Source organism: Primulina huaijiensis, chromosome 1 (genome assembly GCF_012295235.1).
Source record: "Primulina huaijiensis isolate GDHJ02 chromosome 1, ASM1229523v2, whole genome shotgun sequence".
Taxonomy (NCBI): Eukaryota; Viridiplantae; Streptophyta; class Magnoliopsida; order Lamiales; family Gesneriaceae; genus Primulina; species Primulina huaijiensis.
This window is the reverse complement of record NC_133306.1, coordinates 23,423,550-23,448,565: the sequence shown is the minus strand read 5'-3', so window position 1 is coordinate 23,448,565 and position 25,016 is coordinate 23,423,550. Positions and strand designations below refer to the sequence as shown.

General features: G+C 35.6%; 4 protein-coding genes and 1 pseudogene across 5 annotated transcripts; 2 read left to right on the top strand and 3 right to left on the bottom strand.

The window, feature by feature from the left end:
• The first annotated feature begins 922 nt into the window (after positions 1-922).
• On the top strand, positions 923-5,491 carry LOC140986116 (dnaJ protein P58IPK homolog). Of its 2 annotated transcripts, XM_073454136.1 has the most exons (10): positions 923-980; positions 1,097-1,250; positions 2,020-2,185; positions 2,622-2,823; positions 2,955-3,115; positions 3,285-3,378; positions 3,454-3,666; positions 3,795-3,875; positions 4,603-4,821; positions 5,039-5,491. In XM_073454136.1, the coding sequence occupies exons 2-10, from the start codon at positions 1,121-1,123 to the stop codon at positions 5,222-5,224; spliced, it is 1,452 nt and encodes a 483-aa protein (XP_073310237.1). In that variant the 5' UTR covers positions 923-980; positions 1,097-1,120; the 3' UTR covers positions 5,225-5,491. The 2 variants fall into 2 exon arrangements, with proteins under 2 accessions (XP_073310237.1, XP_073310230.1); XM_073454129.1 differs by lacking the exon at positions 923-980 and having other exon boundaries at positions 987-1,250.
• Positions 5,492-5,725: 234 nt separating this feature from the next.
• Positions 5,726-7,116, bottom strand: LOC140986130 (fasciclin-like arabinogalactan protein 11; annotated as a pseudogene).
• Positions 7,117-14,501: 7,385 nt separating this feature from the next.
• On the bottom strand, positions 14,502-17,743 carry LOC140986110 (probable E3 ubiquitin-protein ligase LOG2). Its single transcript, XM_073454116.1, has 3 exons — positions 16,783-17,743; positions 15,295-15,784; positions 14,502-14,808 (listed from the first exon to the last, which is right to left on the bottom strand). The coding sequence occupies exons 1-3, from the start codon at positions 17,247-17,249 to the stop codon at positions 14,692-14,694; spliced, it is 1,074 nt and encodes a 357-aa protein (XP_073310217.1). The 5' UTR covers positions 17,250-17,743; the 3' UTR covers positions 14,502-14,691.
• A 2,191-nt stretch (positions 17,744-19,934) lies between these two features.
• LOC140986101 (putative serine/threonine-protein kinase) lies at positions 19,935-21,090 on the top strand. Its single transcript, XM_073454103.1, has 3 exons — positions 19,935-20,112; positions 20,252-20,489; positions 20,597-21,090. Exons 1-3 carry the CDS (start codon positions 19,956-19,958, stop codon positions 20,805-20,807), a joined length of 606 nt encoding a protein of 201 aa, XP_073310204.1. The 5' UTR covers positions 19,935-19,955; the 3' UTR covers positions 20,808-21,090.
• A 145-nt stretch (positions 21,091-21,235) lies between these two features.
• On the bottom strand, positions 21,236-24,177 carry LOC140986094 (serine/threonine-protein kinase-like protein CCR1). The gene has a single exon (XM_073454090.1). The coding sequence runs from the start codon at positions 23,822-23,824 to the stop codon at positions 21,446-21,448; it is 2,379 nt and encodes a 792-aa protein (XP_073310191.1). The 5' UTR covers positions 23,825-24,177; the 3' UTR covers positions 21,236-21,445.
• Positions 24,178-25,016: the final 839 nt, after the last annotated feature.

Below are 25,016 nucleotides of genomic sequence, written 5' to 3'. Positions count from 1 at the left end.
TATATACACACACACACACCCTACTTATCCTACTAAAAACCTCATCAAGTCACTCAATATTTTACATAGAAAAAAATTTAAACAAAACTTCTCTTTTAAATCGAACAACTCTTCTAAATTGAAAATAATTTCGTGTTAATTGTTTAATATTATTTGATCAAATTTAAAATAAATAATAACACATGCAACGCGTATACATATTTTACTAGTTATAGATTAACTATATCCCCACGAAAAATATCATCCGGGAAAAAAAGAAGATAGCATCATAATTTTAACAAATATATAAGTTGTCCAAATGAAATTAGTATCAACATCCTCAAAAATTATTTATTATTTATTTTTATAATTTCTTACATCGACAGTGAGTATGATGCAACATTTGAATAATTCGAGAATATTTTCTTTCTAGGTAACACATTACTATAATGAACATGAAAATATTTTTTTGGTTCTATTGGTATCATTACTCTTAAAATGATGTAAATTCTTGAGCAAAATACATTAAAGTAATTATTTAAATGAAAAATCTGAATTTTAATTCATATTTTAGATTATCTTGTTATCTTTAATATATTATATATATTTCCAAAGGCAGTCAAAAGAAATTACTTTCCGTATATTTAAGTGAGTTCCAAAATTAGTACTCAATAAATAAATAAATATTAATACCAATGTAGAGTTCCAATGGTTAAAGAACAAATTCCAGCTGGGCTTTATAATATTTCAAGCTAGGCTCAAAAAGCACAAATTTTTTGTTGGGCCACACAATAACATTGGATTATTGGGCCGTTGCCATATTACAACAAACCCAACGAAAATGGGCCAGAATAATCCATTATTATAATCATTTACACGTGACGTTTTTTAATTGGTTTAGCCACGAACATGATGTAGGTACAAGGTTCAACGTGGAAATATTCTATTGGATGAAATGACGTGGAATGACTCGAGATGCTGTCTTCGAAGCTTAGCACGGTGTAAGATTTCCCAAACTTGGCCTCTGTAAACATCGATTTACACGCAGTACACGCGCACTACAAACCACGCTTCAGTGACGATTTCTGTATGTATAGTTCTGATTTATCTAATTTAGAGTAGAGCATTTTGGAGCTGTGAAATGGTGATTGGGATGAAGTTTTGCGGTTTTGATTTGGTGGCATGGAGAGGGTTTATGTTCTCGCTATTTATTCTGAATTTCGTGTTCTGTTGCCAGCTTATACTCCTGCAACCGCTTGTTGCTGCTAAAGGTAATCCTTACGCTTCAATTTCTGTTTTCGGGATTCGGTTGGATTTTTTTTTTTTTTTTTTTTTTTTTTTTTTTTTTTTTTTTTTTTTATCAGTCTGGTTTAGGAATTGAGAAATTTCGGGACCGAGAAACAATGGTAAACGTGGGGGAAGCCATGGCTTTTCTTTGGCATATTTCTTGTTGGATTGAAAGTGATAGTGGGATTAAATATTTTGGTTGTTCATCCTGAAATTAATTAGAGTTTGTAATGTGAATTTTAGTTTGAGGAGATTGTTTAATTTTTATTGTGGTTCATGTTGCCATACCAAGTTGTGTATTTATTTATCGCATGGCCTATGAAAACGAGTGCCGTCTAGCCAAGGAAGTTCTTTACTATAAGATCCATTTTTGTTACGTTTTTAATAATCCATTTTGATTATGTGTACTTAAACTAATCTTTTCTTATCCTTTTATACATTGATCGATGCCTGCCCCAGTATTTTCATTCTTTATTTGTTTTATACATTGTCATGCTTCCAGAAGTTGTGTGTTCATATCTGCTTGTCCGCTATCATTTCTACCTCACGTTGATCATGTTTAAAATTCGAGTCTCATCAACTGAGAGTACCTGTTGGATGATGTGCATTGGCAGATGAATATGGAAATATGCGTAATGAGTATATATTGATTTCACTGGTATCTCATTGTTGCATGTTTTTCAAATCCTATGGTCAAGGGAAGCCTTTTGAGTCCTTTCGTGCTAGAGTTTTAGCGGTATATTTGATGTGCAGATGGCAAACCTGGTGATTCTGCTGCTCTGTTTGAGAGAGTTTCAGAGAGTATAAAAGTGAAGAAATATAGTGAAGCTCTTGCTGATCTTAATGCGGCTATAGGAGCAGATCCTGCACTTTCAGAAGCATATTGGCGTCGAGCATATGTTCTTCGTCAGTTGTGCAGGTTCTGTTTATGGTTTCCAGTTTTACTTTAGGTGCACTCTGATTTTGATGTGTGTGAAATGAAATTAAATGCAGTAATTGTTTTCAGCGTGGAAAGACTTTTAAGGGTGAAAGATGGGGAATTCCCTGAGACCAAACACTAAATTTTGAGAAACTCACCTTCTTCAGAATTCTTTATGTTCTTTTCTCGTCTTTAGAAAATCTGTGAAACAATAAATTTCTTACATATAATGGTCTATTGAATGAACCTATTGTTGACCACTTTTCACTTCAAAAGAGTGCACCATTGAGGTTCTTTGAGATATGAAAAAACGAATTCTGAGTAAACATTTGGTGGCCTATTGTCTGGTAGATAAGTTTTTGATGGATCTTATTCTCCGTTCCCATATTCCTGGTTAAAATTCCACATGATTCTGAATATTACTTGGCTAATGCAGGTATGAAGAATCAGAGAAAAGCTACAAAAAGTTTCTGGAGATGAAACCTGGGAATTCAGCAGCTGCAAAGGAGCTTTCTCAGTTATATCAAGCTCAGAATGCCTTTGATTCATCTAACAGTCTGTTTGAGACAGGTGAATTTTCTAAAGCGCTGGAATATATCGATAAAGTTGTACTCATATTCTCTCCAGCATGCACCAAGGTATCTTCTTAATCTTTTCAGTAACTGATAACCAATTTTTATTTTGTGTAGGCGGCCTTTCTTTCTCTGGATTATCATAGTGTTCTCAACCACTGCTTGATGTTAGTGTCATATCTGATGCTGTCTTGCAGGCCAAACTCCTTAAAGCTAGATCATTAATAGCATCCAAAGATTATTCAAGTGCCATATCTGAGACAGGATACATTCTTAAAGAAAAGGAGGATAATTTAGAAGCATTACTCTTACGTGGACGTGCGTACTATTATTTAGCTGATCATGATGTTGCGACTAGGTGTGTTATGAATGATCGTGTAAATGATTTTCCCCACAATTCCATCCAGGAGTTGTGAGGCAGTGGAATAGGATTAGGATCGGTAGAAGCAGTTATCGTATGCTGCTGTAATTATTTTAGAACTTGGAAATTTTATCTAAACCTTTCAACTCACTTTTTTTCTCATTAGGCATTACCAGAAGGGTCTTCGTCTCGACCCCGAGCATGGTGAATTGAAGAAAGCGTATTTTGGATTGAAAAACCTGCTTAAAAAGACTAAAAGTGTGAGTGATTTATTCCATGTTAAGATGATGTCACAATTATTTGATCTAATCTTTGTATGGCTTTATGCATCACAGGCAGATGATAATGCAAGCAAGGGTAAGCTTCGCCTGGCGGTGGAGGAATATAAAGCTGCTATCGCCTTAGATCCAAACCACACTGCACATAATGTGAATCTTCATCTTGGTTTGTGTAAAGTCTTGGTGAAGCTTGGTAGGGGGAACGATGCTGTGACAAGTTGCACAGAAGTACTTGAAATTGATGGAGACTCGGTTGAAGCTCTGAGGCAGGTATGTGTCCTCTGCTATGTTTTGGATCTGTTCTGTTGCCTGAATTAAACTATATATTTTCTGACCTGTTCTGTCTCCTGAATTAAACCATATATTTTAAGTTCATTGTTTAAATTTTCAACCAAAAGAGGGGTGAAGCTAAGCTTTTGATTGAAGATTGGGAGGGAGCTGTGGCTGATCTAAAATCAGCTTATGAAAAGTCACCCCAGGTTAGTCATTTTTGTCTCTAATATATAATACTATATTTCCATATTTTCTGACTTATGACTGGTTGTCGTTCATTTTTGTTGGAATTAAGGTCTAGAACGTCGATAATCATTGATCCTTTTACTGTGAACAAATACATTTTATATAAAGGCAAATATATCATTAAATTCAAAAGGTTTTATCCTTTTCATATCATTGTCTTTTTCAGGTTTTCTCTGCCTTTCTGTTAGCTCAACCTTTTTCTCATTGTGAAAGAGCAGTGTTGTGTGCGTACCTGTTCTATTTTGGGAGTATTATGGTTTAATTTCATGATTACCTCTAACTATTGAATAATATCTAATTGGAGTATTTCCTTTTTCTTTTACTCTAATGATTTCTGGAAGATCATCACTAGTGTCAAGACAAATTTGCTGCAATCTAGGCTATATTTTTCTTGTGATCTTCCTACCTTGTTTGATATCAATCTTTGCAATAATTTAGAACCTGCATGGAGTTTACCGTCCCGTTGGATTCTTAAAGCCTAACGCTGTATCCTGTTATTAGATTTTTTTCTCTTGATAACTGTATTAATTCAGAGCCTACAATATTTCTGGACATTGATTTGTCCATAATATGCATATCAGTTGCCTTGATGATATTGTCTTGCTATGCTTGGATTCAGCAAAAAAGCCTTTCTTGACTGTTACATGACAGTTTTGGATGTGGTGACTCAATTTGTAACCTTTACAGGATATGAACATTCGTGAAGCTTTAATGAGAGCTGAAAAATCATTGAAATTGAGTCAACGGAAGGATTGGTACAAAATCTTGGGAATTTCGAAAACCGCATCCATGTCAGAGATCAAGAAAGCTTACAAGAAGCTTGCCTTGCAGTGGCATCCAGATAAGAATGTTGACAATAGAGAAGAAGCAGAAGCCAAATTTCGAGAAATAGCTGCTGCCTACGAGGTACATTCATTAACCTTGTTCATCAATATTCTGAATTGCTCGTGTTGATCTAGAAGTGTGTTTTAAAGTTATGCCGTTATTAGTTTCACTGCTTCACTACAATCATGGAATCCTTCCATGTTGCACTCTTTCCTTTTGGATCTTTGTTAAGATTTTGAAGTTGTACTTTTTCTTGTATTATGTAATTCTTTCAAAAACATCATGTATTTGCGTGTAGATTCTTGGTGATGAAGATAAACGCACAAAATATGACAGAGGTGAAGATATTGAGGAGATGGGAGGCATGGGTGGAGGAGGATTTAACCCGTTCGGAGGAGGCCAGCAATTCACATTCCATTTTGAAGGAGGGTTTCCTGGAGGGGAAGGGGGCTTTCCCGGTGGATTTGGAGGCTTTCATTTCTAAACTCTACTTCGTATAGAAGCATATTTCTCCTGTGATTTTACCGAGAATGATGCACAGAGCATTGATTTTGTTAAGCATAGCAATTTTGACCAACAGTTGATAATTTTAATTCTTTAAAAGTTTCTTAGGTAGTCTTTCAAATGTTCTAGTTTCAAAAAGTGGTCCTCTTACAAAGTCTCTGTATGGAAAAGCCAAAGTAAAATTTTTTATTGTAACAGGTGATCGAAGGAATATGGCAATTACTTGGTGCATATTAATTTTTATGGAGATTTTTTTTGGCTCCTGCAACTTGCAGTTAACAGCTGATAATGGATAACGGATGCATTGCTTTAAAGTCTCATTTCAATAAATCTGTCTAACCACCGAAGGCTTTTACCTAGCGATACTGATGGGAAATGTAATCATTTTATTAGCTTTCATATGGTAAATCTGCTTTGAATCTGAATGCTCTGCCCTTTGGTTGCATCTAAGTCTGTCAATTGCTCTTATTTCTCACATATTATTCTATATTCTGGAATGTGTATGTTGGTGTTGTAATGATTTCCGGGCTTTTAGATTCTTTTCTCTTTGGCATTTTTTGTTTACTTTTTTTCTGTTGGTGGGCTAGCCTTTGTATTGGCTGGCTTTGATCTTGATAAATTAGATAATTCTAGTTGTTCTACGCAAATTCAACAAGTCCAGCTATAGTTGTTAATTCTGCAGGCATGTGCTTTAATAACTAAATACTTCAGGAATTATTAGTAGTAATGTTTCTTGTATAATAATATTCAGCCGCCAATAGCGCTAATTCCCATCAAGAAAATGCAGCCAAAACTAGCATCATACTGAAGATTGTAAGAAACGGGTATCCTGACAGGTAAATTGCCCCAGAAGAATCTGAATCTGGTGGATTGCCTCCATGAGAACCCGATGAAGCATCTGGCGATGCAGCACCTTCCTTGGGCTTTGATGGTGCAGAAACCGGTGGAGGCATAAAAAAACTCAGTGGAAGCAGCACTTGATCCACTTGGTACACTTCTAACTGGTTATTACTGTATACTGTGTTGCCTATTGTTGCATTAGTCACCCCAGTTGTAATGTTCACCTGATTTCCTGTTGCAGTTACATTTAATGTGAACTGGCCTTCGCTCCCACCAGCTTGGGTGCGCAGGGGATTGCTCGCAGTTTGGAACTGTGATGGCAATAATAGTACAGGTATGACATGAAATTGAATCAACTCAACTTTCTGTTGATCTGTGAAGGAGTTTATTGTGCTTGGATTGAGGTTGGAGAAGGAGTTGTCGTCGGGGCGAAAATGATGGGGCCTTGGTTTGAATTGTCAAGCTGTGTAAATATCTGGTCTCCTACTTTGGTGCTCTGTACGAGACGGATGAATGTGGTGAATTGACTGTCCTTTTCAAGTATCGAAGTGAGGTTCTCTTGTCCTGGTGGTGCTGGAGCGGCTGGCTGGTGACTGGCCGGAAATTGGGTGGAAATGAATGAAGAAGAGGAAAATATGGGGGAATGGGGAGGACAAGGCTTTTCATTTCTGTAGATTTGTGAAGTTTTTTTTTTATCGGGTTTCAAAGAAACAAGAGCGGAGAGTTCTTGGATATCTTTTACGGAAAAGAAGAGAAGTTGAACTTTGGTTTATACATTGAGAGGGAGGAAATCTTGTTCCCACTTTAGACAATAAAAACTTATAAATATATAATTTTTTTGACAATATAAGTTTATAATTTTGTGGGCACCTAAATGTTATTTTATCAGTGGGAAAATAGTATTGTATTTAGTTAGGTGTAGCCGTGTAGGATATTGGACTTTAAGGTGGAAATAACACTAGGAAAACCTCAAAGCAACTGCGGATTGCTTAGAATTGAAGTCGACATAACCAAGTGGGGTGTGGTCGATGTTGGGACGGTCTTCTGGAGATATTTTTCTTCACTAGGTAACAACAAAATATCTTGATAATTAATATATTTGCATTTTTGGCAAACTTTAGAATTTTTTTAAAAAGGATATGTTCAGTTGAAACAAAGGGCGTAATTTATTAGGATGCGAAGAAAATTTTAAAGTTCGAATTAGGTATATTCAGGTTTTAGTTTGGTCGAAATTTGAAAATTTGAATTCGGTTCAATTCAAGACTTGAGTTCAAGTTCGATTTGAAATATACTAATATATTATCAAGATACTTGGAAATAAGCCTTCAAAAATAATTATATAATGTCTAATTAACAACAAAATATTAAAACTCGATATTGGCTAGTGAATTATTGAATAAAAAAATCTGTGTTCGAGTTTGATTCGAAAAAAATTATGACATGTTCGAGTTCAGTAAGTTCAATAATTTTTTTTTGAATGGGTTGAAAAAACTCGCAAATTGATTTGATTTGTTTATTAAGAGAATAATCCGACTACAAAAAATTGCAAAGTGATTCGATTTGTTCACACAACAAACTAAATAGATTCGTTTACATCCCAAATAGAAACTAGTGGAGCAATTTTTGTCACAAACTTCCCAACTGGGACGTCTACAAATTTGTTATAATATTTAAAGAAAGAGTTAGTCTCTTGTGTATAGTCTCACGAATCTTTATCTGTGAGACATGTCAACCTTACCGATATTCACAATAAAAAGAATACTTTTAGCATAAAAAATAATATTTTTTCATGGATGATCCATATAAGAGATCTGTTTCACAAAATACGACCTGTGAGACCGTCTCACACAAGTTTTTGTTTTAAAGAAAAATCTAAATCAAATTCAGTTGCATTATTATGCTCGAAACTTACAAGAAAAAAAACTGAAAAAAAGACTAAAAATTTGAAGTTCTTACTTGCAGGCTGGATCATGATTGATTTTCATTTTTTCTATTTTGATTATTGTATAATTTCTTATATGAACATCAAACACAGCTCAAATATGCATTTCTTGCAAAATAACTTCTATTATCTCAGAAAATTAAAGACTTTTTTTGAGAAAAAAATAAATATTTGTTTATGATAGGCTCGTAATAGTTAATATTTTATTTTCATATTTCCCATTATTCTAACCTCCAATATGTTTAATTGACATATTTTTGTGTAATTTTATTATAGGAGGATCTTTTACGGTCTTGGAACAAATTTGAGTTAAAAAGATTATGTTTATCACATTTGAAGTTTCCAAGATAGAGTTCGAAAGAGAATGGCCAAACCAGAAGAGGTCCTGGAACAAGGCGTGGCCACGCCTTGTGATGATGTTTCAGCTGCCAAAAATTACAAGAAGGGAAAAATCTGATTTTGTGAAGATAATGCAAGATTTGAAAGAATTATTGAAACTCTAGATAAGATTATCTATTATTTTATATTTTTAGCTTTAGGGTTAATTAAGAGTTAGTGGGCTTTTAGCAAAGAATTTAGACCCAAAAATCAAGCTCCACTCCACGTACAGAATAAACAAGCCGCGGCAAGAAGGAATTTTTCCTCTCCAACCCATACACACACTTCTCGTGAAGTGAAGAAAAGGAAGGGCACAAGATTTTCTCCACACCTTTAGGCTAAGTTTTATTTCTTATTTAAGGGTCGTTTTTACTGTTTAATTTATCACTGTGAGGTTTTGTTCTTGGATTTAATATTCTTGATATTTCAAGTATTTGTCGATTTATGATTTGATTATATGAATATTGTATATCGATTAATCTGACAATTTAATTCGATATATAATCTTCTATCGCTATCCATGAATTCAGTGACCCGTAATTGTCATGAATGATTGGTACACGAGTAGCATAGATTAGATGTGTTGTGCTATCATAATATATTTAATCTAAATAAATCAACAAAACTCGATCTATCAATTGCAGCTATCTCGGTTGTTAGATTTTAGGATTAACTGTTTTCACAAAACTGAAATGCTATTTTTAATTAATATGGAACGCTATCGTGCCCAGTTAATTATTAATAAGTTTTGACTGGATGCTGGGTTCAGTCAATTAATTTAGGAAAACACATGAATTTTAGCGGCTATCCCTATAATTCTAAGGTTAATTGCTTGGAACAACTTGAATAAATTATTTGTTTGCCGATGAACAGTGATATAATTAAATAGTAGAACTCCCTTGAATCAGATCTTTCTAATATTAAATTCTTCATTTTATTCTAGTTGATTAATTATCATTTAAATTTATTGTTTTCCGTTCTTAGATAAATTTAGTTTAGCATTTTATTAAATTCATATCCCAAAAAATCCCCCTTTTATTTGCATTTTTACTCGAAAGAAATAATCTCCCGTTCCATGTGGATTCGACCCTGCTCACCATTACACTAGTTTTATTTAAAGAGTAGGAATTTAAGTTTGGTGGCACAACGACAGCACACCAAATTTTGGCGCCGTTGCCGGGGAACCGTGCAAGGTTAGTTTTTTTCGAGTTTTGTTTTGTTTTTTGTTTTATGCTTTGTTCTTCTCTTACAGGTGATTCATCAATAAAAGAAGAATTTGAGAATTTTTTGTTGTGAAACAATTCGAGATGTTTCATCGACAAGTATTCACAAGTTTTGCCCAACAAACCGAAGAGCCGTTCTACGCAGCATGGGAGAGATTCAATTATTTAGCAACAACATTCAGGAATCATGATTTTTCTAACTATGTTCTTATTCGACTTTTTCTTAAAGGTTTGGATACAGTTACATGAAGATGGGTATTTAATGGAGCACTAACAACTGGTAGTCCACTACTTAGTCGACGTGAAGACATTGTCATATATTTGCTAAATGATATGGCCGACTTTGACTACCATCAGTATTGGGATCCTTCACTGCAGAGTTGGAACCACCAATACACTCCAGAAATTAGCCACTCTGATTTTACAGACCAACCTTTCGAGCATAAAAAAGATGAGGGACATAGTCTTGAATTAATCATAAGTCGACTGAATGATATGGTAAACAAGCGCATGGCATTGAATGAGGAAACTGTAAAGCCTCGGTCTGAAGAAATTTTGGAAGAAATATCAAACGAAGATGAGGTACCAATGAAGTTGAGAGATGAACAAGCTCATGAGACTATCGATTTGAGCTCATCGATAATATTATCATACATACATCTGGGAGATCCTTATCTTTCTCCATTGCCGATTTCAACAGATTTCGTTCTTCAAGAGCCAACGATGAATCTCTCAGCTCATTCCTATTATTTAAAGTCACGTTTTGTTGAGGAGACGAGCTTACATTGCATACATCAAGCCAAACTTGAGGGCACATGGAACCAAAACCCATATATGGTGTCATATGACACGTACTTTGGGCGTCAGCCGCTCTTTGAATGAGTGCTTTTGAGGGTCAAGCCGACGACTAAAAATCAAGCGCTTTTGGGAGGCAACCCAAATTTTTGTTCTTAATATTTATATTATTATTAATTTTGTGCAGAAAAGGTCTTTTTACAAGGCGTGATAGATAAAACAAACGTAAATTATGTTTTTTTTTTCAAAATCAGAAGATGTTTTCTCACAAGGCGTGATCACGCCTTGTGAGAAAACATCTTCTGATTTTGAAAAAAAAAACATAATTTACGTTTGTTTTATCTAACCCTATTTGTTCTCATCCCTTTCACATCTTCTCTCAGCAGCTTCCATCATCGATCCACCGTTTCCCCCACCGTAGCAGTAGATGATGTTTCTTTACGATGCTCATCATTTTTCAGGGGAGTTCTCTAACTTTTCCTACTATTTATCGTTTTAGTTGAGCATCTATTTTTTGTCATTGAGGACAATGCTAAGTTTAGGTGTTGAAGTTTTTGATTTGGTTGTGAGAAGTTTGACTTGACTGTGGGATTTTTGAATTTTTTGATCTATTTGATTTTTGGTATTTTGATTCAATTTTTCTGCATTTTGAAAAAAAAAAATAAATAAAAATAATAAAAAAAAATAGTGACGTTGTTAGTTCCAAGCACCTAGTTCATTTGTTATCTCTTTTTTCTGAAACCTGATTGCCTCCGATGCGAAAAAAAATAAAAAAATTGATGTTTTCTTTGCGTGCAAATGTTTTTTCATTCTCACGTTTGCATCATGAATAAGTTGCTCTTGATGATAGTTAGGGTGGACAAGTGTGTGGGATTTAACACAATTGCTATATTTTTTCTTTGGTGAGCTTTGAGCCTATGAGCAATCATGATATCATGCTCCATTTTCTTTGATTTTGTGTTGTCATTGCATTGTTAATTTTTCTAGAACTTGCATTGTTATACATGTCTTTGTTAACACTTTGTGGTGGAGTAGGTGCATAGACAAAATGATAAGGGCATTAGGTTCAAACCATTTTCTTTCGCATCATCTGAGCCGTTCTTTGAGCCTACCTTGATTCATAGACCCTTAGTGAACCAAGTTTGAGCCTCAGCTTTTTTCTTTGAATAAAAATAACCACATTACAAGCCGCGATAAATCTTTTTGGTTGGTTATCCCCCTTTTTGAACCTTGAATTGGAGAATCATGTAAACTTTTCACAAATAGCATCACTCAATCTAAAATAGTGTGGATTGTTGGGATTTAGTCAATCTCGAATCCTTATAGCCCCCGTATACAAAAACAAAAAAAATTGCACAAAAACAAAAAAAAAACAAAAAAAAAGAAAAAAAAAAGAAAGAGAAAGAAGAGAAGTAGACGAAGTGATAAAAAAAAAGAAAAAAAATGCTCTTGATGTTATAATGAGGTTGAAGATGTTATTATTTGGATGCAATTGTTTTTGTGAAAAATGCATATGATTTCTTCAATTCCATAACTCATTGTTCCTTTTGTCCTACCTTACCCCTAGCCACGTTACAACCCATTTATAGCCCTTTTGTTTGTGTATTTTAATTCATTCATTTAGTGGAAGGATGTGATATATTTGCAAGCCTATGGTAAAAAATTTTCAATGCATTTGACATGAGAGTTTGTGATACATATATCCTAGACACTGATGAGCGGAATGAGCGAATCTGTGAGGAGTTGTTAAATCCCATGCATTTTAATTTCTACACATTCTGATTGCAGTGATTGTTCATGATATTGTTTTGTGAGATGCTCTGAAATTAAAATGTCTTGTTGCATGAAAAATGTTTTGGATAAGTAGAGGAAGCGGAAGGAGGACGAAAATTGAGATAATGAGTTGATCTATTTTATGCTTGAGGACAAGCATCGTTTAGGTGTGGGAGATTTTGATAGGCTCGTAATAGGTAATATTTTATTTTCATATTTCCCATTATTCTAACCTCCAATATGTTTAATTGACACATTTTTGTGTAATTTTATTATAGGAGCAACTTTTACGGTCTTGTAACAAATTTGAGTTAAAAAGATTATGTTTATCACATTTGAAGTTTCCAAGATAGAGTTTAAAAGAGAATGGCCAAACCAGAATAGGTCCTGGAACAAGGCGTGGCCACGCCTTGTGATGATGTTTCAGCTGCCAAAAATTACAAGAAAGGAAAATTTTGATTTTGTGAAGATAATGCAAGATTTGAAAGAATTATTGAAACTCTAGATAAGATTATCTATTATTTTATATTTTTAGCTTTAGGGTTAATTAAGAGTTAGTGGGCTTTTAGCAAAGAATTTAGACCCAAAAATCAAGCTCCACTCCACGTACAGAATAAACAAGCCGCGGCAAGAAGGAATTTTTCCTCTCCAACCCATACACACACTTCTCGTGAAGTGAAGAAAAGGAAGGGCACAAGATTTTCTCCACACCTTTAGGCTAAGTTTTATTTCTGATTTAAGGGTCGTTTTTACTGTTTAATTTATCACTGTGAGGTTTTGTTCTTGGATTTAATATTCTTGATATTTCAAGTATTTGTCGATTTATGATTTGATTATATGAATATTGTATATCGATTAATCTGACAATTTAATTCGATATATAATCTTCTATCGCTATCCATGAATTCAGTGACCCGTAATTGTCATGAATGATTGGTACACGAGTAGCATAGATTAGATGTGTTGTGCTATCATAATATATTTAATCTAAATAAATCAACAAAACTCGATCTATCAATTGCAGCTATCTCGGTTGTTAGATTTTAGGATTAACTGTTTTCACAAAACTGAAATGCTATTTTTAATTAATATGGAACGCTATCGTGCCCAGTTAATTATTAATAAGTTTTGACTGGATGCTGGGTTCAGTCAATTAATTTAGAAAAACACATGAATTTTAGCGACTATCCCTATAATTTTAAGGTTAATTGCTTGGAACAACTTGAATAAATTATTTGTTTGCCGATGAACAGTGATATAATTAAATAGTAGAACTTCCTTGAATCAGATCTTTCTAATATTAATTTCTTCATTTTATTCTAGTTGATTAATTATCATTTAAATTTATTGTTTTCCGTTTTTAGATAAATTTAGTTTAGCATTTTATTAAATTCATATCCCAAAAAATCCCCTTTTTATTTGCATTTTTACTCGAAAGAAATAATCTCCCGTTCCCTGTGGATTCGACCCTGCTCACCATTACACTAGTTTTATTTAAAGAGTAGGAATTTAAGTTTGGTGGCACAACGACAGCACACCAGTTTCTCCCTTCACGGAAATGTCGATGGATTCTTTCGGATAAAAGTTGATGTGTATTTTAAAATCTACCATTCAAAATTTACATGTTATAAAAAAAAATACAAATTCAACAATTGTGATGTCAATTGGATAAAAATACCAAATGTCCAAATAATATAAATACACCGGACCTAAGTCAAATATAAATATATCATATCAAAAAATTTAAAAAAAATGGAAAACTTCTAAAACTAATTTATATATCCCCCCTATGTCACATATTTTTTTTAAAAAAAAAACAAGCATAAAACCTTTTAAAATGAATAAATGTGGTAAAAAATTTAACATACGTATTAAATGTGTTTTTAGATATATTAATCTATTGATATTTTTTTATACTAATGCAATAAGCCGAATCTCATGATCATTGGCAGAACGTTCAAATTTTATGTTATAATTTTCCACTTAAAAATACATGTAATAACCAACTCGGATAAACTACAAATTAGCCCGTGATCGTTCTCTCTATAGACTGCATGTAATACTACAAAAAGTACAACAGTTAGCTTCGGGTCACAAATCAAGGTGTTCTCATGCCTGTCTGGAACTGTATTATTTCGTAAATAAGGCCCGATCGCCTCTTTGTATGGTTTTCAATATCTTACTCTAAAATCCCATGTTTGTTTAACCACACTTTTTTCTGTAGTAAAGCAAACCATATATTGGACTGTTTTCACGTCCAACCAAAGTGTTTTGGAGGAAATGTCACTATGCACTACTCATTTTAATCACAAATCCATCCAGTCAACAAACCAAAACCTTAGTGTATAGCAGGTGCAAAAGCTTAACATTGACCCTTCTGTTCAAGTTATAGTCTGGGAAGTGCGCAGAAGGGGCACAAAACCATGAGAAAATAATAACATAAAAAACAAAGAAAAACAACTTTACAAAACATGAAACTGCGGCAGCTGATTTTGTTCATTCATCGGTGCCATTGCTGACCTTAATCTCTAGAAGACGCTCCACTGGCTGCCGGCATATTGGACACCGGTTCGTTTGGAACCTCAAAACTTTAGCACACTCGCTGCACATACACTACACATCGAAACAAAAAAACAATGAAACATCATTCATAAGCTACTAACAGGAACCTTTACTCAAACATAGTTTCGTGAATACAAGAGATCAAGTGCTCAAGGAAGACCAAAGATCTAGTTGAAGAATCCCTTGAGCTCTAGCCTTAGGAAAAATAGCTTCCAATATATTTTCAAGATATGTGGTGTACAAAATCCCATAGATTTTATTGAATTAGTTTTAGGTCCTTATTTTGAATTTCTATGTATTTATTGCCTAACACAGACCATCATCAAGAAGTACCCTTTACACATAAATTCCAGGCACAAATTCTTCTGTCTCCAACTTATATATGAGGGAGAGTGTTAAGTGACTATTATTGCCCAACCCTGAAAGATCCCATTTATACCACATGCTATTATTGGCACCACACCTTTCTTCAAAAATCTTCCTGATATAAAGCGTAAATGGTGTGAAATTGTAATGCTGGGGAGAGAGTAGGAGTACCATATGTCGACATGGAAGGACAGTGGTGTCTCGAGGTTCCGAAAGACATATAACACATTCTTTTCCAGGATCATTTGCATCAAATTCATCCTCTGCCGAATTTCCAATCCCATAAATCTCCTGCAATTCATATCTCATGCCATTCACCCATAATATTTTCTTCACCACCCTAACATGATATTCGCCTTTATCCTTTTCAAACACAGCCTGAGTTATCTGGGAGTTTGAGGATCCACTGTTCTGATTGCCATTGTTGTTATCTGAGCATGTAGCCTCAGCCTTAACTGCCAATGGGTACACATCCAAGTCACTGTTTTTTGACAATTCTCCATCCTCGAACATTGAAAGGTCTATTCCAGTGCCAGATGGTTGTTTAAACTTTTGGGCTAAACCTTGATGAAAATGAACAACGATCGGTGGATGTAAGCTTTCTTTTGTTGGAGTCAGGCAACAATCTTCACCTTCCTTGGCAAAAAAGATTATCTTAATGCTGCATGCAGCAAGGAAACCAAGTTAAAATCATACTTTATCAAGAGAAGCATACAAAATAAGTAGAACAAAAAAGCTAGAAAACAACTCAGTACCAGGTTTGAGTTTTAAAAGGTTCGCCTGTAAATCAGTTTGGTATCTGAAAGTTGAGTCCAAAGTTTTTTCAAAAAAGGATATTAGGATATTGGGCAATCACACGGTGAGCCCCAGACGCACACTAAGTGACACCATGAGTCCCAGAACTACACAAGCTAGATTCTACTCAATGGATTCCACTAGGTACATTTCAAATTCAGTCACTTTACAAAATGATTATTTACAAGTTCCAAAAGAAAAATATTCCATAGTCTTTGAACTTATCAAACTCTCTCCGCTGACCAACGTAATGTAGCGGTGATAAAGTGAGATTTTGACGTTAAGTTCTCCAAAAATATGAACCTCCTAAAGAACAGCTTCCAAATGTTTTACCAAATATAAATCCCAACAATAATATTTTCCACTACCTCTATTCATTGAGAAGTATAACAGACACTTTCGAAATACTAGGAGAAAAAAGGTTCCAACAAAAACTCAAAAACCATGGGAACAATGAAACACCCCACTTGCACCCATGCAATCGAGCTCAATTGATACCTAGAAAGCCGAAACATTTTCAAGCTTGGCCTTTTTATTTTTCAGTAATATTTGTATCGATCTAACAAGGTCGGAACCAATTACACAAATTCTTACACAAGTTTTGGAACGAGCTCAAGATCGGTATCAAGGTTTAAACTTGTTTAATAGAGCGAAAAATCATTCCCAACTCCAAGATGAACTAATATTCAATAATAGTTGCTTCTTTAAGATACCGATAGAAAGACAAGTTCACACGAAGGAAATTTCCACAAGATCAGTCAAACGGAGCATTGTGTATTCCAGATAAAGCCAAAATCACAGCTAATCATTCATGAATCTTTATAAAACTTAACATAATAGAAAGTTCTTAGAGAAAAATTAAACCTTCCAGTCACAGTGGCATCAAAAGTGAATGCAACGAGATGCTTTCCAGGATGTGCCTCATCGGGCACGATTCTTAAAGTTTCCTTCTTCAAATTAACATCATTACGAATGGTGACCGCCTTCTGGTGCTCAACGTACGGCTGCGCCGGAGGCTGCATCATGGGTCCGTAGGGGTACCTCCCGTTAACCCAACTAGCATGCGCGGCCGCGTGGTGGTGATCGTATGGTGCTGGAAGAGGCATCGGCATCGATGCAGGCGGTGGTGGGTAGTAACCCGGGTACTGGTAATAAGGTGGCGCGTTGGGATTAGGGTACTGCCCAGGAGGGTACGGCGTCGCAGCTGCGAAAACATATCGGTTAGCCGTGATCTCGGGCTGGGGATCCTGCGGCGTCGGAGGGGGAGGGTGGCTCCGCCTGCTGGAGCTCCTTCTCCGCCCGTGCACCCCGCTGCTCCCAATATTACCCATGTGGCATACAAATCCGAAATAATTCAAGAAAAAACACCACCTTTCTTTAACAAAAACACAAAATTCAAGAGTTCCGCCAGCAAGAACCCATCAAAAACTCATTGCTGCACAAAAGGGCAATAATGGAAGTCAAAAATATTTTGAGAAGAGAAAAGCGAATGTGGGTTTTGTTAATTGCGTGGACGTAATGAAAAGGAGGAAGAAAGTAGATACACAACACAAGGAAAGAGCGAAGAATTACAATTATAGTACTGCTTAAGAATCAAGATTGGTGGGGATAACAAAGACGAATCAATAATTAAAGAAAAAAAGGAATTGGAAGAAGAATCTAATAATGAGAAAGGGAAATAGATGAAGGCGGTGGTGGGGTTGGGGTTTGGGGGTAGCGTAAAGCTCCACCTGCAACGTTGAAACTATTCAACGATTCAAATCCAAAATGATGCCAACTTCACCATTTTCGAGTTTTGCTTTCGCCTTGCTTCCTCCTCCTTTCTTTCCTTTTTCATAATGACTGCATTTTCTATTATCTTTATTTATATACCAATATAATTATAAGATAAAATATAGATTACGGTGATTTTTTAAAGAAAGAGTAATATTCTTTCAGCTAATTTATTTGATAAACATCTGGCTAGACTTTTAAACCTCTGTAGATTAATGTATTTTGGAGAACCCCAAGATGTAAGTTACGGCAACTATATATCACGTGTTTATATTAGACATACTTATGTTTCAATTAACGTTTATTTATAATCTGCCAAAGTATTTGTTGATAAGAAAAAAAAGGATTAAAAAATACATATTGAGACAGTTATTCTCGATCTTGACTGCACTAATGGACTTTTGCTTTGTGTTTTGGTTAAAGCAGCCTGTAATTTTGAAAAGAAAATGTAAAATAATAGCATAGAGTCTTGATCTTGAATGAATGGGCTATTGCATTGTGGTTAATTAAAGCTGGAAAACTAAAGCAATATTTTCTTAGCTTAGAGGTGATGGCCCTTTATATTTGACAAATTAGTTGTAGCTAATCAGTTATAAACTCCAACTGTTACTCTTTAAAAAAAAAAAAAAAAACTCCAACTGTTACAATTACTTTATAACAAGACCATCAATTAGTTCTCCTCGACAGTAGTATTGTACTCGACAATATGGATTTATAATACAAGCATGATTTTGTGATTCTCAAAAGGCCTTTTAAATATGTTTAAATCGGTCAAGTTTTCGATTTGGTCCTCCACTGCTGGGGAGTTGAATGAAGTGCCCTCCTAAAGAGAGAGTTGCGTGTTTGGTCAAGTTTCTTGAAATTGAGAACTGAAATCAATAAAAAAAAATCACTTGCTTATGGGAAATTTAACATTTCGTAATGGGCTCTCATTTATTTACCCACTCAAGTCATTCAAACAAAAGTAAAAAGTTTCTCAAAAGTAGACTCTTTTGTAAAATATATCATAGAAGAATTGGTGTCAAGTGCAATAACTGTATTTTGTCAGAACAATCAAAACATGATGTTTGAGTTACTGTGCGGTTTAAAATATTTGAATTACACCGTTCCCACCAGCTATAACTTTGGATATAACGATAAATACTCAGTCTTACAATTGGTATCAAAGCCGAGATCACATGTCCAATTTTCATTGAATGCAAAAAGTTTAATTATTGTGAAATAAATTGTTGAGTGCAATAATTATCCTTGCTGGTAGAGTTATCGAAACATGATATTTGAACTACTGTATGGTTTAAAAGATTTAAGTTGTACTGTTATCATCGGCTATAGTTTTTAGTAAAACGACAAGCGTACGATCTTACAATTGGATCGACCATGTGAGAATGTGATCTAACTTCATTTTTTTGTGAGTTCGGGAGAACAGTTTGTTACGAGATGAACAACACTATTTGTGAATATAATTTGTGCTTGCATAAAAATTAAATATTCCAATCCGACTTTGATGTTAGATAACACCTTTCATCTTTTCCTTGAATTCTCTGTGTGTCCGCTTATACACATACTGGCCAACTTCATCCGCTTAAGCTCATTTCTTCCGTTTGACTTCAAATGCATGATAATTTTCAGGTCTTACCAAGTACGTAGCATTTACATGCTGGAGAATATTTATTACGAATTGATACAACTTGGAGAGCACTCGAAAAATTCTCACCTTAAAGTCAAATTAAACGCGTCTGGCTAGAGCATATAAATTTATTAACTCGATCTCTGTCTTTTCTTTCCTCTCCTTCTCCCAATTTCTTTAATATTTTAGTAACGTTCTTCCATTCCTTTAAAAATTCACCAATTCCATCAAGAAAATCCTAATATTATAGCACAAGTACAAAAAAATTAATATATAAAACCAAACACATAATCAAGTATGGAACCGATTTCCAATATTTTAAGCTGTTTCAAATCCTCCCCAAATACTTTGGCAGCCAATGCTACAGAATATGAAAACGACCAAATAATCTCAAATCCAAAATTTCATGTTTTCTCATACAGTGAACTCGAACTGCAACTCAGGGATTCAAGAACAAGATTGGTGAGGGGGGTTGCGGTTCTGTTTACAAGGTAAACTGTTAGATCTTTAGTTTTTTTTTTTTTGGTTCATGTATGCAAAATTTAGCTCTCCTTAATGGTCAACTATAAAAAATATTTTAGGGGCGGGTGACAGACAACGTTGTGGCTGTAAAGTTTTATCTGTCGAACCTGATTCGATGCGTGGGGGAAGGGAGTTCTTAACTGAGACAGCTGCATTGTCTGATATTAGACATGAAAATCTTGTTACTCTACGGGGATGTTGCGTAGATGGAGCTCAAAGACTATTGGTGTACAATTACATGGAAAATAATAGACTCTTGCATTATTTCTTGGGTATAAAAATCGTCTATTTTCAACTTTTTTGGCATCTACTTTTGATTATGAATTGTGGTTTGGTTCAAGAATCTTTGTAACATGATGTTTTGTAGAAAAGCTATGGCATAAAATCTGATATCTTGGTTTACTTGAATAGAGAGTGAGGTGAAAATGGTGAAGTTTACTTGGAATTTGAGAAAACACGTTTCATTAGGAATTGTAAAAGGGATTTGTTACCTCCATGAAGAATTGAATCCTCATATCGTACACCGGGATATCAAGGCAAGTCATATGCTTCTTGATAAAAATTTCACGCCCAAAGTCGCCGATTTCGGCTTGGCAAAGCTGTTCAGAGACGACATATCGCACATCGGTACTCGTGTCGCAGGAACATTGTAAGTTTCCACTTCTATTACTGTTGTCTGATTTCTTGAATTAGGGCTCTTTATACACTCGTTTGGTGTTTCTCATCATGTTTATTTTGTTCGGGATGCATAAAAAGGGGGTATTTATCTCCAGAATACGCTCATAGTGGCCATCTTACCCGAAAATCAGATGTTTACAGCTTCGGAGTACTCCTGCTGGAAATAGTCAGCGGGAGCCATATTGTTGATTACCATCTGCAAAATGGAGAGCACTTTTTAGTGGACAAGGTAGCCATTTTTCCAGGTTTAGTCAAGACTCTAAACTTAACACGTACGATGAGAAAATGATCACACTTTCATACGTTTGCCTGTGCAGGCATGGGAAATTTACAATGGCAATAACCTTTTGAAGCTGTCGGATTCTGCACTGAATGGAGATTTTCCGAAAAAAGAAGCTGTTCGGTTCTTGAAAGTTGGACTGCTATGTGTGCAAGAGATGGCCAGGCTCCGGCCTTCATGTCCACTGTAATCAAGATGTTAAACAATGAGATTGAAACAGATAATGTTGAGATATCACGTCCGGGACTCATTGCCGATCTTAAGAAGATCAAAAGACGTCAGAAGCAATCATTCACTGTCCCAGCATGATAGTTGACGAATCTCTTCGAAAAACGAAAGGTTCCGATCAGTATTTCCATATCATTGAAGTAAAAAATACCAGCATTGTCATTACAATAGGATTAGCAAGGGTACCGAACCGAAGTCTTGTAATCGAATAAAAACTAATCCCAAAAATATTTTTTATTTATTTCAAAAGGAAAATGTCGAAATAACAACCCATCTGTGCTAATTTGGAAGCAACATAATGTACAGAAGCTCATACGAAATTTACAGTTGCAAGTGAGTATTATTAGCCAAAAGCTGCCTATCTTATGCTGTGTTTTTAATAATCAACATATCAAATGATGCAAAAAATTTATCTGAAACTACAAGATCAATCCATCCTTCACTATTTGCTCCAACAAAAGTGCCAAATTCGACATAGTGATCTTTTCACTCCGATGATCTCTCAGAGCAAACTCTGCTATATCCGCAAGTTTTAGCAGTGGTTCAAAGTTTCTTGGAAGAGCAACATGCCGGTCAATTATGGCAGCTGCCTTGCCTTCTCTAATAAGTGGTAATGCCCATTCGACTAAATTTGGAGGCATGCAATCAGCATCATAAGGTTTTCTTCCACTAAGAATTTCAAGAAGCACAATACCGAAGCCATAAATATCCATTCTCATGTCAGCACTAAGATCCCTTTCATTTGGACTAAGAAGCCCAAAATCAGCAACCCGAGATGTCCAATCAGCATCGAAAAGAACTTTCGAGCTCTTAACATGGCCATGAACTATAGGAGGTGTGACTTCATTATGCAGATACTCGATTCCCTTTGCTGCCTGCATAGCAATTTTCAGCCGCAGATTCCAGTTCAGAGTCGATAAACCTCCGTGGAGGTGATCGTGAAGAGTCCCATGTGGCATAAACTCGTAAACCAGAAGCCTCTCCCCCATTTCAGTACAATATCCCAACAAGTTCACGATATTGCAATGCCGAATACTACACAGGATTTCCAACCCCATTTCAAAATCACGGTTATTGGTGTGGATAATTGTGGCAGCATTAGCTCGTTTTACCGCCACTTGCCTCCCATCTGGAAGGACGGCTTTGTAGACAAAACCATAACTTCCTCTACCAAGCTCATTGAACTCCTTGAATCCATTTGTCGCGTCCTTTAATTCTGAGAGTCGGAACACTTGAGCAACTCCAAGACATGGGACAACAGATGCCAGAGGATGTTGATCGGTATTGGTATCGCTTTCTGGGTCAAGCTTGCGAATGCATGACACAAGTTTCCTCTTCATTGTCCCTTCTTGATCTCTGTCGACAACCCGGGGTAAAAGGCACCAGCCGAGCAAGATTAGCAGGAATCCTGCTGCCGAGGACCCGACTACGAGCAGCAGTTGTCGCAACTGATTCCAATGCTTCTGCTGTGACTCTGGTGAAGACTCGAGCTTGCAAATATCTGAACAAGAATTATTCTGGCAGAGAGAACAAGATGTGCAGACTCTATCTGCATCCCCCGTACACAAGCTAGACGCGAAAAAACCTACGGAGCAATTCGACCCACAAGGCAAACAAATCTTTAGATCTTTTCTAGCACACAAGCTTGTCAAATCCGGCTCATTGAGAAGGCTCGCATTGAAAGCAAACATTCTTTCCCCACATTCACCGGGGCTACACAATCCTGGGCTGCATAACTGCAACGGAGGATCATAATCAACTGGCGATGAAATGTTTGCAAACCAACAATCAAGAACTAGATCACCTTCTCTGATACCACATGTAAGAAAGTTCGAAGAAGCAATTGCGAGAAAACCAGATCCGTTTGGAATCAAGGAAGTATTGAAATTCCCCCAACATTCGATTCCATGATTGTCCTCTCTGATTCCACAAAAATGGCGCGCACCAGCGGCCAGCGACACGAATCGATCCCCGGCTGGAGGGCTACCATATGAATCATTGGCACCCCAGCATTTGACCACACCAGAAACCTGCAGAACACCACAAACGGAGTCTAGCCCAGAAGCTAAGGTCACGAAATTATCTGATGTGTCCGAAACAAGAAGACTACTGGACTTTGGTCCCCAGCAAGCAATCCCTCCATCTCTAACAAGACCACAGCTAAACCCATCACCAGAAACAAGTTTCCTGAACACGAGTATACTAGCATTCTGGTCATAGAACCTGGCACCATCTTTCCAACTTGCACTCCCGTTGGATACACGAACGATATCCCAACAATCAACGCTGCCAGAATCGTTTTCCGAGTAATAAGATCCCCGAATCGCACAAACGTGGTCCTTACCAGCAGCGACATGAGAATAAGCATTCGTCTTAAACACCGGAGGTACAAGTTCTGAGCTCTCGGAAGATCTCGCTGAATCCCAACAATAAACCTGAGAAGTGTTCGCCAAAATACCGCACAAAAACCACTCTCCTCCAGAGAGCGCCACCATAGGAGGCAAAAACGCTGAATACTGCATTGAACTCGAAGCAGTAGAGGAGCTATTACTGGTATCCCAACAAATCACATCTTGCCTGCCACTAGCATCGATAGCACAAAAAATGCCATAATCCCCAAACGACGCGGAAATGGTGGACATTGAGCCGAACCCAGATGCAGAATCCACAAGTAAAAGAAAAAACAAGAAGGAACAATGAAAGAACATTGGATTCAACGAAGACCCCGGAAGAGAATTGCGAAGATTTCTCATAAATCGGATCATTGACTGTGGTACAGCGCAATTGTACGATGTCATGGAGGTGAGAGAGGGTACAGTGATGAAATTGAACTTGCTTAGCAGGTGATGAGTAGAGAACGTGGGTGTTGCTGGTTGCCATTTGCACGGTGGGCCGTTGGAATGCTCGAATCTACTGTTGAGTTTTGGCTGTAAATCTCTACGGGTTTTACCATTTTCGTCTCTTACATATCCTTGTCTCTTCTGACTCTCGCTCGAAAGTCCAACTCATCACCTATGATTGGAAATTTGCGTGAAAAAAGCAGTCTTAATTCCCGCAGACTTCCTTTCAAGATTCATTGAACAAATCATGTTCGGGCATTCAATTGATTTTGCACATGCATCGTCGCAAAAGTGGGCCACGGTCGCCTTGTGCCGGTATGGATTTTAGATTTCCATTGGATTCGCATGTCATATATCATACAAAAATAGATATTTTTTAAAATTTTATATTTATTAAATGATTTTTTTCTTTAACGTATTTATTCAATGATTTTATAAAGTATTTATCAGTGATTTTATAAGACTCCAAACGAGACATTTAATATGTCCTCTCAAGCCAAAAAGTTTTTTCAATTTTGTCCCAAAATCATATTCGATTCATATTTATAGAGAAAATAATACTCTTTAATATATAGTTTGGTAATTGATAAATAATCATCTTTATCTCACGTTTGTATCTTTTTAGAAAGCCATGATAATATCATGAGCCTTTGATAAATAATTTTATACAATGATAAAATATCTCTTTTATGATATGTGATAATTTTAATTTAATGATAAAAAACATCACAAATGACTTAATTGCTCTCAATATATAAAAATCATAAACCCTATCAAATATTTTTATTTATTTTTATATATTATCAAAATAAATTGTGTTTTGAACTCAAGATAATTATATAAATGATTTTTATAAATATTTGAAGTTTTCTCTTGTATAAAGTCACTGCCTTTCGATCTTAATATAAAATTAAAATCAAATAAATATTTTTATTTATTTTTATATATTAATATGATAATTATATAAATGATTTTTATAAATCTCAATAAAATTATTAGTATCACTTGATTAACTTTAAAAATTGATATTTGACTTGACTCACAAAATCAAGGCTCAATTATTATATTTATATAATATATAAAATTAGGTATAAATAAATAAATCATGCAAGCACTGTCGGCACATGAACATATAAGAAATATGAACTCA